Consider the following 17,337-nt stretch of genomic DNA (forward strand, 5'->3'; position numbering starts at 1 on the left):
GGGCATCTCTTCCTTAACACTCAGTGGTCCCTGATGAGGATGCAGTGACTGATGCCTCTTGGATGACACTGACCAGGAAGTGACCCTCCCCTGCTCAGGATTCTGCCTTGCTAGCTTCCCATTATAAGGAGGTAAACAATATTTACTGCAACATTTAGATATCTTCCTCTGGAGGGAACGAGGAGAGAGACACCAGGCATGGAACTCCTGCTCTAGTGACCTTCTCCCTTGCCCCACACCCGAGATTGTGTCTCACTGGCAGATAACTCATTTCCAATGCTCTACCTCTTTCCACGATTCTCTCCCAGTCCCTGCTGAGTTGATGCCCTTTTCTCAGGAAACACCACCCCTTCCTTCCTATGGAAAGAATCTATTCCCCAAACCTTCTTGGGCCTTGTAAACGTTATAGCCAAATGCATTTTTCCTGGTGTCTGAGTGCCTACTCACCACAAGCATACAGTGGAGGGCGACTGTGGGTGCGTGGGTGCAGCGAGCTCAGTCTCCAGGGGTCTCAGCTGGGAGAGGGAAGAGAAGAGAAATGCTGAAGGGTTGTATCTGCAGGGTGTCTACACCCTGAATTCAAACACTCCACCCCATCTGATGAATATTTCCCTTCTGAAGACTCCATCTGGTCCTCACCTGGCTGATAACACTGGCTTCACCAAGCTAAGAGAGCATTCACCCTCCACCCTACCCAGGTTACATTACGAAACATTCTCAGCCGAAATTCATAGGGTCCTCTGAACAGCATCACTCTTATGCCTGGGTCTCCCTCCATACCTCTCACTCCCATGGTTTTGACTTCCCCACTTCAGGGAAAAAAACCCACTACCCATTCAGTTGCCCAAACCCCAAATTTAGAAACCATCTTTGGTTTCCTTCTTTTTTTTCATCACCTCCACATTCAACTCATCCGGAATCCAGCTCTCTGCCTATGCATCCCCCTGGTCCACACCTACGTCATTTCTCACCTGGGTTACTGTGATAGCCTCCTCACATTGGTCCCCCTGCTTCCACTCTTCCCCCCCTCCACTGATACAATCCATTTGCCAGACATCACCAAAATGATCTTTTAAAAATTAAACAAAATCATGTCACTCCTTGCTTAAAACCCTCCAAAGCCTTCTAGACTCCCCAGAAGGCCCTACATGATCTAGCTCCTGCCTACCTCTCTCATCTTGCCTGTCTCCTCCTCTCGGACCCCTCTGCGCCATCCTAATCACTGATCTCTTTCTGATTCCTTAATGCGACTCTTCTCCCCCAGAGCCTTTGCCTCTTCCCTCAACCAGAATGTGCTTTGCCTCCAGCTCATCACATGGCTGTCTCCTCCCGTCCTTCAGGCCTCCTCCGAGAGGCTCCCCTCTGAGCAGAAGCAACAGGGCATTATAGTCAGGAGCACAGACCCTGGAGCCGAACTGCCAGGATTCCAATGCAGGCTCTTCCAGTTTCCTGATCTGAAAAACGGGCATGAGGATAACCATTCCACTTCCTCATAGGTTTGTTATGAGAATTACAGAAGTTAATACATGTTAAATACTTAGACTGGCATACAGGTGAGAAAGTATTATGATGTCAGTTGTTATTATTATTATATCCTGCGGGCCCACTGCTAACATTTGTAAGGCCCAGGACAGCAGCACAAATGAAGGCACACGTACCGTAAGTCTAAATATTTTATTGTATGTGGGACTTCCCTGGCGGTCCAGTGGTTAAGACTCTGCGCTTCCAATGCAGGGGGCATGAGTTCAAACCCTGGCTGGAGAACTAAGACCCCACGTGCCGTGCGGCCCCCAAAAAACAAAAACAAATAAGACCAAAAAAATAAATAGTTCATTGTATAAATCAAGCTATGCTCAAGGTCAGGCCCATATTCACCCCATTGGCCTGCTCACCTCCTCATAATCCAGGGGCTAAAGGAACCAAATTCTTCCCAGACCAGGGCTGCTGCCTGCAAGCCTGAGGGTTAGCCCAGCACGGGTGGGCAGAGTGAGCAGAGCTGCTCTGGGCCCAGATGCCTACATGGTGGACCGAGACCCACCAAGACACAAAACAGCAGACTCAGCCTCCCATCCACTCCAACTGGCCCACTGCTCTCTCGTAATTCCCATTCGCTCAGTTGCTTACCACACTTGCAAAACCCTTCTCAAAGGCCGAAAGGGAGGGAAAGGGGCCTCGTGTTTCAGTATTTGTGATACACCGGGCGCCCTGCAGCCTTGCCACCGAAGTGCAGTCCTCAGGAACAGAAGCCTCGGCATCACCCGGGCGCGTGTTAGAAATGCAGACTCTCTGGTCCCCTCCCAGCCCTGCTGAGTCAAAATCTGCATTTTAACAAGATCCCCTGGAGATCTGCATAAAGTTAAGCAGAGAGCCAGGTAGGGGCCCCTCTTCCCAGGTCTCAGTGTGGTTCTGGTTCCCTAACCCCAAGAGCTAGAGTAGCCACTGGCCCAAGTCACTCCCCATCACATCACATTGTTGACTTCCTTCACAAAACTTAGTATAGTCTCTAATTTCTAGTTTACTGCCTGTTTCCCAAAGTGTAATATAAGCTACAGGGAGGGACCTTGTCTGTCAAGTGTTTAGTGCTGGATTCACTGGGTCCAGAACTGGGCCTACACAGAGAATTCCACTGACTCTAAGACATCTTCAATTGTAATACACACTATTATTTTATGTACCACTAAGAAAAAAATGCTGCCTGGTAAATTATAGCACAATGCTTTCTAAGCCCTTAAAATATGTATTGTATGCTAATTAAGTTATTTTAGGCCCTTCAAAAAAAAATCATCCTGGTGCATACATGAAAAGAAAATTGTAAGTAAAATAAATTGGTTAAAATATTCACAAAGTTTCTTCCCAGTCCGACTCTTCTGATTCATTTTCTGACTGACCTCTGTGCCATTAAGGGCACTGGTGATGCAGCATTTCTCAAGACTGATCCCCTACTGTCACTGAGATTTTCTCCCAAACTGCTGGTGCTTTCCTGTTTTACCTCACAGTAAATCATGTGGTAAATCAACACCTTCACTCACGTCCAATTTTTGCCCCACTCCTTTGTTTCCATGCCTTTCTTAATATGTCATTAGGGTTTTTTAAATTTATTTATTTATTTATCTTTTGTCTGCATCTCATGGCATGCAGAATCTTAGTTCCCCAGCCAGGGATCGAACCGTGCCCCTTGCAGTGGAAGCGCAGAGTCTTAACCACTGTACCACCAGGGAAGTCCCTATCATTAGTTTTTTTGTCTCAATTTTAAAACACAATGTAATCTTTTTGGAGACTTTTCAAAATTGAAATATAATTGACATATAACATTGTATATATTTTAAGTGTACAATGTAATGATTTGTACACATACATGTATATACATATATATGTATGTGTCACCGAGTCACTTTGCTGTACAGAACAAATTAACACGACATTGTAACATTTTTTTAAATTTATTTACTTATTTTTGGTTGCGTTGGGTCTTCGCTGCCGCACACAGGCTTTCTCTAGTATTATCGAGCGGGGGCTACGCTTCGTTGCGGTGCGCGGGCTTCTCATTGCTGTGGCTTCTCTTTGTTGCAGAGCACAGGCTCTAGGAGCGCGGGCTTCGGTAGTTGTGGCACGCGGGCTCAGTAGTTGTGGCTCGCGGGCTCTAGAGCGCAGACTCTGTAGTTGTGGAGCACAGGCTTAGGTGCTCTGTGGCATGTGGGATCTTCCCAGACCAGGGCTCGAACCCGTGTCCCCTGCATTGGCAGGCAGACTCCTAACCACTGCATCACCAGGGAAGTCCCAACACAATACTGTAAATCAATTATACTTCAATAAAATTTCTAAAACAAGATCTACTCTCTTAGCTTGGACACTTTTTAAAAAAATAGACTATATTTTTTTAGAGTAGTTCAGGGTCACAGCAAAAGTGAACAGAAAGTACAGAGCGTTCCACGTACCTACTGCCCCCACATGTGCAGAGTCTCCCCCACTATCAACATCCCCCATCAAAGTGGTACACTGGTAACAATCAATGAAGCTACACTGACATATCATTACCACCCGAAGTCCATAGTTTAAATAAATTAATTAATTTTTAGAAAACAACGTTGTTTATATAGGGTTCACTCTTGGTGTTGTACATTCTACGGGTTTTGACAAACGTATAATGATATGGATCCACCATTATAGTATCATATAGGATAATTTCACAGTCCTAAAAACCCTCTGAGCTCTGCCTACTCATCTCTCCCCATCCCCCAACCCTTGGCAACCACTGACCTTTTTACTGTCTCCAGAGTTTTGCCTTTTCCAGAATGTCATATAGTTGGAATCACATAGTGTGTAGCCTTTTCAGATTGGTCCTTTCACTTAGAAATATGTATTTAAGTTTCCTCTATGTTTTTCATGACTTGAGAGCTTATTTCTTTTAATGTTGAACAATATTCTATTGTCTGGATGTACCACAGTTGATTTAGCCATTCACCTACTGAAGGACATCTTGGTTGCTTCCAAGTTTTGGCAATCACGAATAAAGCTGCTATAAACATCCATGTGCAGGTTTTTGTGGGGACGTAAGTTTTTCAAATCATTTGGGTAAATACCTAGAAGCATGAGTCCTAGGTCTTATGGTAAAAGTATGTTTAGTTTTATGACACTGCCGAACTTTCTTCCAAAGTGCCTGTATCATTTTGCATCCCCACTAGCAATGAATGAGAATTCCTGCTGCTCCACGTCTTCATCAGCATTTGATGTTGTCAGTGTTTTGAATTTTGGCCATTCTAATAGGTGTGTCGTGGTATCTCATTATTGTAGGGAAATGACATATGATGTTGAGCATCTTTTCATGTGTTTATTTACCGTTTATATACCTTCTTTGATGAGGTGTCTATTCAAGTCTTTTGCCCAATTTTTATATCAGGTGGCTCTTTTTTCTTTTTGTTCAGTTTTAAGAGTTCTTTGTATGTTTTGAATAACAATCCTTTATCAGATATGTCTTTTACAAATATTTTCTCCCAATCTGCAACGTGTCTTCTTATTCTCTTGACAGTGTCTTTCACAGAGCAGAAGTTTTTAATTTCAATGAAGTCCAGGACTTCCCTGGCGGTCCAGTGGTTAAGAGTTCATGCTTCTACTGCAGGGGGCATGGGTTTGATCCCTGGTCAAGGAACTAGGATCCCACATGCCATGCGGTGTGGTCAAAAAATAAAAATTACAATTAGTAAAAATTATTTAATTAAAATCAATGAAGTTCAGCTTATCAATTATTTCTTTCATGGATCACGCACAGAAGTTGGTTCTGCCTTTGGACATTTTAATTACCTGAACCAATAAATGCTCTTTTTGTTTCAGTAGAGTTGAGTTTCTGTGTCCTGATATGTTTCCTTAAAATGGACTCTAGTCATGGTCAGCAATAAATGATTGACATCTTTACTTTTGTTAATATAATTTTTAGAATTTATACTATATATTTTCTCTTTAAAAGGATTTTTTGAAACATATTCAGTGTCATAACTGGGTTTATAAAAATTATATACAGGGGCTTCCCTGGTGGCGCAGTAGTTGAGAGTCTGTCTGCCGATGCAGGGGACACGGGTTCGTGCCCCGGTCCGGGAGGATACCACATGCTGCGGAGCAGCTGGGCCCGTGAGCCATGGCCGCTAAGCCTGCGCGTCCGGAGCCTGTGCTCCGCAACGGGAGAGGCCACAACAGTGAGAGGCCCGCGTACCAAAAAAACAAAACAAAACAAAAATTATGTACGTCATACCAAGACTTCCCCATTTTGGGAGTTTTTATTTCACTTCATCTCTTGGTGAGTTAAAATATCTTAAAAAAAAAAAAAAAAAGGAGAAGAAGGAGACATAGTGGTATTTCCAAACCCAAACATTCTCAGAAATGCAGTTCTCTCAGAAATGCAGTTCTCTTGCCCTTCACACGCAAGAGGAAACTTGCATACACATACAATAACTGACTCATAGCTTGTGTCATGACTACAGACATTGCTCCTTTGTCCTCTGGGCATTTAGTGTTACAGAGATGTCTCAAGACCGACTTTTGTTCCTTTCTAGGAAGCCTTTTAACTTTGCTGAGCTGTATTCTTTAACTCACATATTTAGTCAGGATGGATCTGGGTTCAGTTCATTTTTTTTTTTTTCAGTTCATTTTTAATACTTCACCTGGGATACAGTACGCCCTCCAGCCCACTAACTCAAGTGGAGCCGCGCCCTGGGGAAGCCTTCTCCCAGTACAGATTTGTCACCTGTGACATCACTCCCACCAGCTCTGTTCTTATCTTTGGGAGCAGCTGGTTTCCTTATCTTCCCTTGTGCTGTTTTAATCGCTGGTCCTTTTTTTCTAATCTTTTGGTCCTTTTCCTGTGCATCTTATTCAAGTTTGTCCTCTGTTACCCTCTCCCGCTTTGCCCCACTTTCAGTTCTGTTCTTTAGTGCTTCTCACGTGGACTTTAGCTCTCTTTGTGCATTTTTTGAGTTTCCATGCAATTCTCCTTCTTTCCCAAACACGCACTGGTGCCTTTTCATCTCAGTCTTTCGTTCCTTAAAGAACTCTACTCCTCCTTCTAGTGAAACCCTTCCTGAAAATTCCTTCCAAATCCTACAGTAAATATTTCTCAAGAGTTCTGTTTCTTTCTTTCAGTCTTCAGGACGATGTGCCCTTTCTCTTGTTTTGATAAAGTTTTTCAGAATCCCTATAATGTTTTTAACATTATTATTCCGTGCATACGGAGTTGTACAAAATGTAATAGAAATGAATACACACCACCCCACACACACAACTTTTCTTTTTTTCTCTTTATTTACCCTGAAAAGCAGAACCATCTCTCAGACTCATGACTGATGAACTTGTAGTGAATATGCGGCTTCTCTTGGCCCTACTCCCTGTCCATCAGGACAACGGCTGAATCCCCGCTCCAGGCTTAAGTGGGAAGACCCGCGACATGAGCGTCACAGCCGCTCTAGTGGTTCAACGTCACTTCTGGCGACTCAGCAGAACCACACGTCCTCTGCCTCACCTCGGACCCAGGTTCCCCACCTCTACTCCCCAGGGCTTGTGCTTCTTTCTCCTGCACTGTTTCTGAATACCTGTTCTCTACACAATTCTCTTCCTATGGCTTCTGCTTATTTATGGATTCAGTTGCCTTGTGGCTTTTGCTCACTCCCTGCTTTCATACTTCTCTCAGTTCCCTCTGATGACTCTCAGGTTAGGGCCATCCTTCCCTCTGATGACTCTCAGGTTGTCTTCAGTCAACTTTCCCAAGAATGAAGATCCAATTCATTGATCAGTCATCATTCAGTAAGGGTACCTCTCTCTGTTGGGCAGAGTTCTTACCTCAAGCAACCACACAGGTCTCTGGTTTCATGTCTGCTTTTGGGTTGGCTACTCCTTCTTGGATCCATCAGCTGTGGCTTAGATAATGGGGTCTGTGTCAGTCAGCTATTGCTGTGGAACAAAAAAATCCCACGAAGTCTTAGGGGCCTACAAATATCAGCATTTATTTCACTCATACATTGGTTTCACTCAACATTGGTTGAATGAAACCAATGGTACTGGCACAAAAACAGAAATATACATCAATGGATCAGGATAGAAAGCCCAGAGATAAACCCACACACATCTGGTCACCTTATCTTTGACAAAGGAGGCAAGAATATACAATGGAGAAAAGACAGCCTCTTCAATAGGTGGTGCTGGGAAAAATGGACAGATACGTGTAAAAGGATGAAATTAGAACACACCCTAACACCATACACAAAAATAAACTCAAAATGGATTAAAGACCTAAATGTCAGGGCAGACACTATAAAACTCTTAGACGAAAACATAGGCAGAAGACTCTATGACATAAATCACAGCAAGATCCTTTTTGACCCGCCTCCTAGAGTAAGGGAAATAAAAACAAAAATAAACAAAAATAAACAAATGGGACCTAATGAAACTTAAAAGCTTCTGCACAGCAAAGGAAACCATAAACAAGACGAAAAGAGAACCCTCAGAATGGGAGAAAATATTTTCAAATGAAGCAACTGACAAAGGATTAATCTCCAAAATATACAAGCAGCTCACGTAGCTCGATACCACAAAAACAAACAACCCAATCCAAAAATGGGCAGAAGACCTAAATTGACATTTCTCCAAAGAAGACATACATATGGGCAACAAATACATGAAAAGATGGTCAACATCACTAATCATTAGAGAAATGCAAATCAAAACCACAATGAGGTATCACCTCACACTGGTCAGAATGGCCATCATCAAAAAATCTAGAAACAATAAATGCTGGAAAGGGTGTGGAGGAAAGGGAACCCTCCTGCACTGTTGGTGGGAATGTAAATTGATACAGCCACTATGGAGAACAGTATCAAGGTTCCTTAAAAAACTAAAAATAGAACTACCATATGACCCAGCAATCCCACTACTGGGCATATACCCTGAGAAACCATAATTCAAAAAGCTACATGTACCACAATATTCATTGCAGCACTATTTACAATAACTAGGACTTTGAAGCAACCTAAATGTCCATCGACAGATGAATGGATAAAGAAGATGTGGCACATATATACAATGGAATATTACTCAGCCATAAAAAGGAACGAAATTGAGTTATTTGTAGTGAGGTGGATGGACCTAGAGTCTGTCATACAGAGTGAAGTAAGTCAGAAAGAGAAAAACAAATACCGTATGCTAATGCATATATATGGAATTTTACAAAGCGGTACTGATGAACCTAGTGGCAGGGCAGGAAAAAAGATGCAGATGTAGAGAACGGACTTGAGGGCACAGGGTGGGGGAAGGGGAAGCTGGGATGAAGTGAGAGTAGCATTGACATATATACACTACCAAATGTAAAATGGATGGCTAGTGGGAAGCATAAGGAGATCAGCTCCATGCTTTGTGATGACCTAGAGGGGTGGGATAGGGAGGGTGGGAGGGAGGGGATATGGGGATAGTGGGGATATATGTATACATATAGCTGATTCACTTTGTTGTACAGCATAAACGAACACAACATTGTAAAGCATTTATACTCCAATAAAGATGTGAAAAAAAAATGCTGTTGTGTGCAGCTCAAAACAGAGGGAGGTTTAAAAAAAACAACAAAAAAAGACTCTTTACCCTGCAGTTGACAGAAACACAACTCAAACTGGTTCACATAATCAAAAGTTTCCAAGGACTGATAAGGCTTCAGGCATAGCTGGATCTACACGTTCAAATGATGTCATCAAGGCTTAGTCTTGTGAATTCCTTAGCAGTCCAGTGGTTAGGACTCTGCGCTTCCACTGCCAAGGGCCCAGCTTCAATTCCTGGTCAGGGAACTAAGATCCCAAAAGTGGGGGGAGGGGGGCGCGGGGGGGGACTTAGTCTCTCTCCATCTCCTGACTGGTCTTTCCTCTGGATTTTCTTCACTCTCCAGCAGGCAGGTGACGATATGCCACCAGCAACTGCAGCAGCGCAACAAAAACAGGAATTCTTTGACCTCAGATTGCCAACAAGAACCAGAAGTTGGTTCCCATGGGACTGGCTTGGACCACGTGGCCACTGCTGAATCAAACATGGAGGCCAGGGGGATGGATGCTTTAATCAATGAGACCTCAGTGGTGGTCTCAACTGGAAGATGGTTCAATAAACAAGAAGAAACAAAAGGATAATGAACCTCCACCACCATCTTTAGTTTCTTTCCAGGAGGAACTCTCCCTATGGGACTAATAGGGCATCATACACTGGCTTAGTGTGTCCTCGGTTACAAAATGTTTCTCACCCTCACCTTGACTCTTTTTTTTTTTTTTTTTTTTGGCCACCCCACGCGGCTTGCAGGATCTTAGTTCCCCAACCAGGGATCGAACCCAGGCCACAGGCAGTGAGGGGTGCTGAGTCCTATTCACTGGACCGCCAGGGAACTCCCTAACCCATTTAATCCTCACCACCTGCCCGCGAGCCGAGGGCATACCTTGGCTGTATACCCTTTGTGGAGATGAGGCAACTGAGACAGAGACATTAAGGGGCTTGGCTAAGTCACAAAGCAGGTAAGGAGCAGACCGAGGTTCTGTGGAGAGGTGTGTGCAGAAAAAGAGGAAACACACTGAGCCCAGGCAACGTCCTCTGTGTGTCAAGCTCCCCCACCTCCTCCACCACATCCTCCCCATTTGCCTGCGTCTCTGCTGCGGCCCCGTGTCTCCTGCCTCTGTCCCTTATCATCAGCTACTGCCAGCTTCACCACACCTCCTCCTCGACCTTTGCTCCGGGCTTGTTTTTCCCTCTGGACCGGGGAACCTCGGGCTCACTTTCAATTGCTGCCTGTCCTTTCCAACAGCCTCAGCATGTGCACGGGAAAGTGCGCCCGCTTCGTGGGGCTCTCCCTCATCCCCCTCTCCCTGATCTGCATTGTGGCCAACGCCCTCCTGCTAGTGCCCAACGGTCAGATCACCTGGACCAAGGACCACCTCAGCTTGCAAGTCTGGCTCATGGCTGGCTTCATCGGCGGGGGCCTGATGGTGAGAGGGCTGGCCAGGGCACACGGGCCAGGGGGCTGGGTGCCACTCTCCGGGGTCCTGAACAGGAGGGAGAGGGAGTGAGGGAAAAGGATGGCTGCCCGGGAAGGGATGGCGGTAGCTTGGGGGGGAACCGGAGCCTGCCCAGGCTGCCCCCAAACACTGAGCACTCTGTAGGGGAGGTTCTCAGCCCCAGGGTCCTGAGCTGAATGTCTGAGGGGGATGAGAAGGAAGGAGCCTTACTGCTCGAAACTCTTCCCTCCTGGGTAGGGAGTATGTCCTACCAGCCCCTCGCCATCCCCACTGCTGCGCAGATGCTGGAAACACCTCATTACAGGGGTTGAGGCAGAAGGAACAGCTGGTTCCATGGGAGGTTATCAGGTTAAGACAATAATGGGCTTGGTGCGGGTGTGGTTTACAGTGACAGTATCTGGAGCCAGGGAGCGATGTCGCACATCAGTCTTTCTACCTATCAACTCGGTGTCACTTCCCCCATTTCCATGTCCCTTCACTCTCCACCCAGGTTTCTGGATGCCCACTGTGCGCTGGGCACTAAGGACAAACTCAGAACTCGGGTCAGTATGGTGGAGAAGGGGTCCCCGTGGCTTCCTGGAGACTAGGATCTGTCAGGAGAAGTTGGGGAAGGGGAGACACAGACTTCCTGGACTTTCTAACCCCCATTCGCCACCCCCCTCCCCACTCAGGGAACTTTTTTGTTGTTTTGTTTGTTTGTGCACCGCGTGGCATGCAAGTTCTTGGTTCCCCCACAAGGGACTGAAACCGTGCCCACTGGCTTAACCGCTGGACCGCCAGGGAAGTCCCTAGGGGAACTTTTTGGAAGGTCAAGCGATTTAACATCTTTATGGCATGAAGATAAAAGATCTACCCGGCACGGTTCCCCACTTCTCAGGATGGCTGACTGATGAAATTCTCAGGGGGATGCCTCACCTTTGTCTCTTTCACTGGCCACAAGTCTGTTAGCTAATGGGGACACCTCTTCTCCTTTACCCAACAATCCCCTCTTACCCATCCAGGTCTTTCCTCCTACTTCCCCCACCCATGGATTTATGGCTGTTGGACTCCATGCCATACCTCTGACCTCAACCCTCTCTGAGACGTCACACTCCTCCCAACCCCACCCTCTCCGCCGCTGTCACATCACACCCCTCCTCCAACCCAAACTACCACCACCTCCCCACGATCTTACTTGCCTGCTTCTGAGGAGACCCCCCAAGGATGCCCCCCCAATATGCTCATTCCCAGCTTCCCTCCGGCCTCCATGCTCTCAGCCACCCTGGAGAAGGTTCTCAAGTGTATTCACAGTTACTGCTATACCACAGGGACACAGGCGAGGGCCCTGCACTCCCTGAAGCAGGTGTTTCTGCTGGAGAGACACACAGTATCAAGGAAGCAAAAATGTATGCCCCACAGGAGGAAGGGCTGCCTGTTTCATTGGCTGCTGTGTGCCAGGCGCCTAGGCCTGGATTAACAGGCACTGGATTAATAGCGAATGAACAAAGTAAACAGACGAGTGAGATGATCTCAGATAAAAGTAGGGACCATCAAGAAAACAAAGCAGGATGCTGTGTAAAGAGCTCCTGAGGCAAGGTGGCGGGGGCGGGGGGGGGGGCACTTTTTATAGCATTTTCAAGGAAGGCCTTGATGAGGTGACTTCTGAACTGAGACCCAAAAGACAAAAAGAAGGAATCAGCATGACAGACAGGTGAGTACAAAGTGTAAGGCAGGAATAGGCCTGCACATCTCAGGGCTGGAGAGGCTGCCAATCGGAGGAGGGCAGAGGCCAGAGCACCTACACCCTTGAAAGGCACAGTGAGGAATTTGAATTTTATTATAAGTGCACAGAAAACTATTGAAGGACTTTTTACCTTTTTAGAAAGTCATACAGACAAATGCCCAGATCCTTAATATATAGCTCAGTGAATTTTTATAAAGGGAACACACCCATGTTCTGGGCACTCAGATCAAGATGTGGGTCATTACAAGAACCCCAGACATGCCTCCCACCAGGCCCTACCCCACACCAACAAGGGCCTCACTATCCTGACTTCTATCCCAGAGGTTAGTTTTGTCTGGTTAGCACTTTATATAAATGGAATCATACAGAGTGGACACTTTTGTTCTGGTTTTTCGAGGTCAACATTATGTTTGTAAGTTTCATCCATATTGTTACACAGTGCTGTAGTTTACTATTTCTAATATTTACACAATTATTTCCATTGTGTAAGTATTACTACAATTTATTTAAACATTCTACTGTTGATGGACATTTGGATAGTTCCCAACTCGGGTTTACTCTAAATAATGCTCTATAAACATTCCTGTAAATGTCTTTAGGTGAATGTACGTTTGCATTTCTGTTGGATAGATACCTAGGAGTAAAACTGCTGATTCTTAAGGTATGCAAATGTTCAGTGCTAACAGATATTACCAAAGAGTTGTCTGAAGTACTTATGCCAATTGTATTCCCACCAGCAAAGGATGAGAGTTCTAGTTGCTCCATATCCCGCTGGATATGGCTGGCTGCTGGGTGGTGAGTAAACAGTAGGAGGTCAGCACTGTGTGCAGAAAGACCAGACTGAGGTCACTACAGTTGTCCAGGGGAGATGATAGTGGCTTAGATGAGGCCAGTGGCCATGGAGATGGAGAAAATTAAACAGACTCGAGCTATAAACTCAGTGCTTCCTCCTGCCTTTTCAATTACCCTTCTCTTTTCAATGAGACGAGATAGCAGAGAGCAAGACAGACGAGTTCAGACAACAAAAGGAAACACTTTGGCTAGCAAAGTAAAGATCAGGGACTTCCCTGGTGGTCCAGTGGCTAAGACTCCGTGCTCCCAATGCAGGGGGCCCGGGTTCCATCCCTGGTCGGGGAACTAAGATCCCACATGCTGCAACTAAAGATCCTGCATGCTGCAACTAAGATCTGGTGCAGCCAAATAAATAAGTAAATATTTTTTTAAAAATCACAAACAGGGCTTCGCTGGTGGCACAGTGGTTAAGAATCTGCCTGCCAATGCAGGGGACACAATGCAGGGTTCGATCCCTGGTCTGGGAAGATCCCACATGCTGCAGAACAACTAAGCCCTGTGCGCTACAACTACTGAGCCTGTGCTCTAGAGCCCGTGAGCCACAACTACTGAGCCCGTGTGCTGCAAGTACTGAAGCCCACGTGCCTAGAGCCCGTGCTCCACAACAAGAGAAGCCACCGCAGTAAGAAGCCCGCACACCTCAACAAAGAGTAGCCCCCACTCGTGGCAACTAGAGAAACCCTGTGCGCAGGAACAAAGACCCAACACAGCCAAATATAAATAAATAAATTTATATTAAAAAAAACACAAACAGAGAGGTCGTTTGAAATTGGTAAATCCAAATTCCAGGTGTCTTTGGATCCAGGAGCTTCTGAGTAAGTGATGTAAACAGAAAGGCTAAGCAAGGGGGCCAGCATTGGCCCTAGACCTGCCATGAGACATGGAAGAGGGAAGAGTGTCTGGTGGAAAGTTCATTCAACTCTGCAGGTGTTTCTGTAAGGTTGCTGTGGATGATATAATGGAACTAAAACTCTCAGCCCCTCCTTTGGAGAAGATCAAAATGCCACCTTGTTGGTGTGTGCCAGACAAGGAAGACAGGGAGGCACAGATCCAGAGAGCTGTGGAATTCCAGAGATGGGAAGACAGGCAAAGAACCTGGTCTGGTGCAACAAAGTTAAGGCTGGAGCCAAAAGTGAGACGCCTTGAACGCCTTCCTGGAGTTCAGTCTTGATAGGCTACTCTTTGAGGAGACCCTAAAGGATTGGATCGGGAAAAGACCAGTTGAAAGCTAAGTTTAATCTGGCGGTAGCAATGTAGTATGGAATGTGAGTTGGCACAGGGCAAGAGATACAAAAATCTAGTAGGGAGGCTGAGCACATCCTTCTCATGGGAGGTGATTGGGGATTGACCATGGGGAAGAAAAAAGGACTGACAGATTCAAGAGCCACTGAAGGAAAACTCCCAAAGACTTGAGGTCTGGCTAGGTGTGAAGGATTCAAGTTTTTAGGCTGGGGTGACCTGCAGGATATTTCCACTGATGGAAACAAGAAAGCCAAAGGGAGATGAATTGGGGGGAACAAATTGTGAGATTAGTATGAGGCTGGATGAACTTAAGCTAAAACCAAGACATTCAAACGAACATACCCTTCAGGCAGTTAGATTTGAATTTGGAGGCATCAATTTAGGAGACAACAATTGTTAGAGGAAGCAGCTGATGCCCTGGAAGGGGATGGGCTCTCTGAGGAGGGCCACGGGAGAAAGAAAGACAAAGAGGATCAAGGCTGTATCTTGGGGACTCCTACTCTTCCCATCAGAGTCTTACATGCTCCTCCACCCTCCATCATAACCCCAGTTCACCAGGCATTCCAACACCACTATTCCTTCCTGCCGCTGAGGGACTCTATAGTTATTGACCATTTACTCTGAGCAAGTCTTGACATCAAGGCAACCTGTTATTTCATTAAATCCTGAGAACAGCCCATTTTACAGAGGACAAAACTGAGACCCAGAGAGATGAATCAATTCACGGAGTGTGAAGTGAGCACAAGGTTGGCATTAAACCCAGGACTCCTGACTCCCATTCAGTTGGGCACCTACTGTATGCTGAGATTTATGGGGGATATAATGATATTGCGCCCTATCCTCCTGGAGGCTACAATCTGGACAGAGATAAGTAGGCACATAAATATAGATAAATTTAAAGCAGAGCCCCACAGTGCTCCAGGAGAAGTAGAGATAAGATCTCCCTATAATCCAAATGGCTGAAGGCATCACAGGAAGCTTACCTCGTCACAATACGGGGTAAGTGCTGATCCAAGTTGGGGACCTGGATGACTCGCTATCACATCGACTCTGATCCCACAGGTACTGTGTCCAGGAATTTCCGCCGTCCGGGCAGGGGGCAAAGGCTGTTGTGGTGCAGGCTGCTGTGGGAATCGCTGCAGGGTAAGATGCAAATTAAGACGGCACTCAGCATACGTCTTTGAATCTGTCTTCGAAGAATCACACCTAAACGCCTCCACAGAATTCCCAGCTTCACGAGGTCCTCTGCAGAGTCCTAGGCTCCATCTTACCGCTCCCTCGCACCCGCACATCTTAGGCTTCAGTGGGCCTGACCGGAGGGAACTACAATCCCCATGAACCTCCGCGGCCAGTGGCTCTTAGAATTAGCCGAACTCCAAGCCCTGGAGTTTGACGGGAAATGTATTTTTAACGAGACTGGCTAGAGCTCGGTAACAAAGGGGGGGCGGGGGGAGCTAGGCGCGCTTTGCCCACGAGTGGGGCGGGGACGGCCCAACTCACCTCTCCTCGCACTCTGTATCCAGATGCTGCGATCGGTCTTCTGCTCGGCGTTCGGGATGCTTGGTGCCATCTACTGCCTCTCGGTATCAGGAGCCGGGCTCCGAATTGGACCGCGATGCTTAATGCACGGCTCCTGGGACTACCACTTCCAACACACCGCGTAAGGCTCAGCCTGTATTCGCGCCCCCGCCCCCATTCTCTGCTACTGCCCACCTGCCTTTCCCACGTGGACCGAGAAACCTAGGTGGGATTCGGCTTCGAGACAGCTTCCTCCACGTGGGCCGAACGAGTCCTTTGCATATCCCCCTCGGCGCCTGCGCGGGGCGGGGAGCCCCGAGGGGGGCGCGCTCCTCGTGACCTCCTTCTCTCACGTGACCCTGCCTCGCCCGCAGAGGCTCCTATCTGCTCAACCGCACTCAGTGGAGCTCGTGCGCGGAGCCGCCACGTGTGGTCTATTGGAACGTGACACTCTTCTCGCTGCTGGTGGCCGCCTCGTGCCTGGAGATTTTGCTGTGTGGGGTGCAGCTGGTGAACGCGTCCATTGGTGTCTTCTGCGGCGATTGTCGGAAGAAGGAGGTGGGACTGTGTGGGATGGAGCTGTCGAGGAAATCTATTTGCTACATGACTAAGTCCTCACTTTTTTTCCGCAGGGCGCCCCTCACTGAGGCTCCACGGACCTGGTCCGTCGCTCCTGGACACCCGCCTGGCCCGCCCCCGCCCTGGAATAAACTATTTAGAGCTCTCTTCCGCGTCTCAGATTGTGCCCTTTACAAGGAGTGTCCGAAGGTCTCCATATACACCGTGGCTTGGGGCTCTCGTGTTTGGGACCCTTGCACCCCGCTTGTTATTTCCTTAATAAATAGTTATTGAACTATTAGTGCACTGGAAATACTGTGTAAACAAGACAGGCAAGTTCTGTGCTCTTAAAGAATTTAACATTCCAGGGGTAGAAGATGGGCAATTTTTAAAAGAGGCAATAGATTATTTTAATTGGTGATAAGCACTTTTTAAAAACACGGAGAAAAAAAAACCACGGAGGTAGTGGGATAGATATTGACTGATGGATGGACTTTTTTAATAAGATAAAGTCCAAGAAAGAGAAATTGGAGCTGAAATCTGGTGGATGGGCTAACCATCTGGACAGTTGGGGGATTCCAGGCAGAGAGGGCAGCAAGGACGAAGACCCTCAATGGGACTCAGTATACAGAAAAGCCACTGTTTGAGTTTTGGCGCAGCAGGGAGGAAAACTATGGAAAAGACATCTTAGCCTCCTAAGTTCTAGAAAATGAAACCTTAACACGATATAGCATTGTCACCTCCTAATTTGGTAGAAATTTCTTGATCTGGGGTCACTGGTGGTTCAGAAAGGAAACAACCTGGTCTCTTAATGGGGACGATGTGTCTGCAGAGGCTCACAGAAAGGCAGGGACTTCCTTAACTTGTACGCAAAATTGTGTTTAAGTGTGTCTTTTCTGAACTATGGGTCGGTAACTTTCAGTA

The 17,337-nt window shown here is 46.6% G+C and overlaps 1 protein-coding gene and 1 long non-coding RNA gene across 3 annotated transcripts; one reads left to right on the forward strand and one right to left on the reverse strand.

Annotated features, from left to right (window-relative positions):
- Positions 1 to 6,071: 6,071 nt before the first annotated feature.
- LOC137212882 (uncharacterized) lies at positions 6,072 to 15,824 on the reverse strand. Its single transcript, XR_010937679.1, has 2 exons — positions 15,321 to 15,824; positions 6,072 to 7,434 (listed from the first exon to the last, which is right to left on the reverse strand). It is a non-coding gene; the product is annotated as an uncharacterized lncRNA (long non-coding RNA).
- On the forward strand, positions 10,166 to 16,707 carry TM4SF5 (transmembrane 4 L six family member 5). 2 transcript variants are annotated; one of them, XM_067716977.1, is made up of 5 exons: positions 10,251 to 10,490; positions 15,400 to 15,480; positions 15,861 to 15,997; positions 16,230 to 16,413; positions 16,488 to 16,643. In XM_067716977.1, exons 1-5 carry the CDS (start codon positions 10,317 to 10,319, stop codon positions 16,500 to 16,502), a joined length of 591 nt encoding a protein of 196 aa, XP_067573078.1. In that variant the 5' UTR covers positions 10,251 to 10,316; the 3' UTR covers positions 16,503 to 16,643. The 2 variants fall into 2 exon arrangements, with proteins under 2 accessions (XP_067573077.1, XP_067573078.1); XM_067716976.1 differs by lacking the exon at positions 16,230 to 16,413 and having other exon boundaries at positions 10,166 to 10,490; positions 16,488 to 16,707.
- The last annotated feature ends 630 nt before the right edge of the window (positions 16,708 to 17,337 follow it).

This window comes from Pseudorca crassidens, chromosome 19, assembly GCF_039906515.1.
Source record: "Pseudorca crassidens isolate mPseCra1 chromosome 19, mPseCra1.hap1, whole genome shotgun sequence".
Classification (NCBI taxonomy): Eukaryota; Metazoa; Chordata; class Mammalia; order Artiodactyla; family Delphinidae; genus Pseudorca; species Pseudorca crassidens.

Coding starts and splice junctions, on each gene's coding strand:
- TM4SF5 (XM_067716976.1), top strand. CDS start 10,317: ATGTGCACGGGAAAGTGCGCCCGCTTCGTGGGGCTCTCCCTCATCCCC. Junction 15,481..15,860: donor GCTGTGGGAATCGCTGCAGG/GTAAGATGCAAA, acceptor CTCTGTATCCAG/ATGCTGCGATCGGTCTTCTG. Junction 15,998..16,487: donor TACCACTTCCAACACACCGC/GTAAGGCTCAGC, acceptor TTTTTTCCGCAG/GGCGCCCCTCACTGAGGCTC.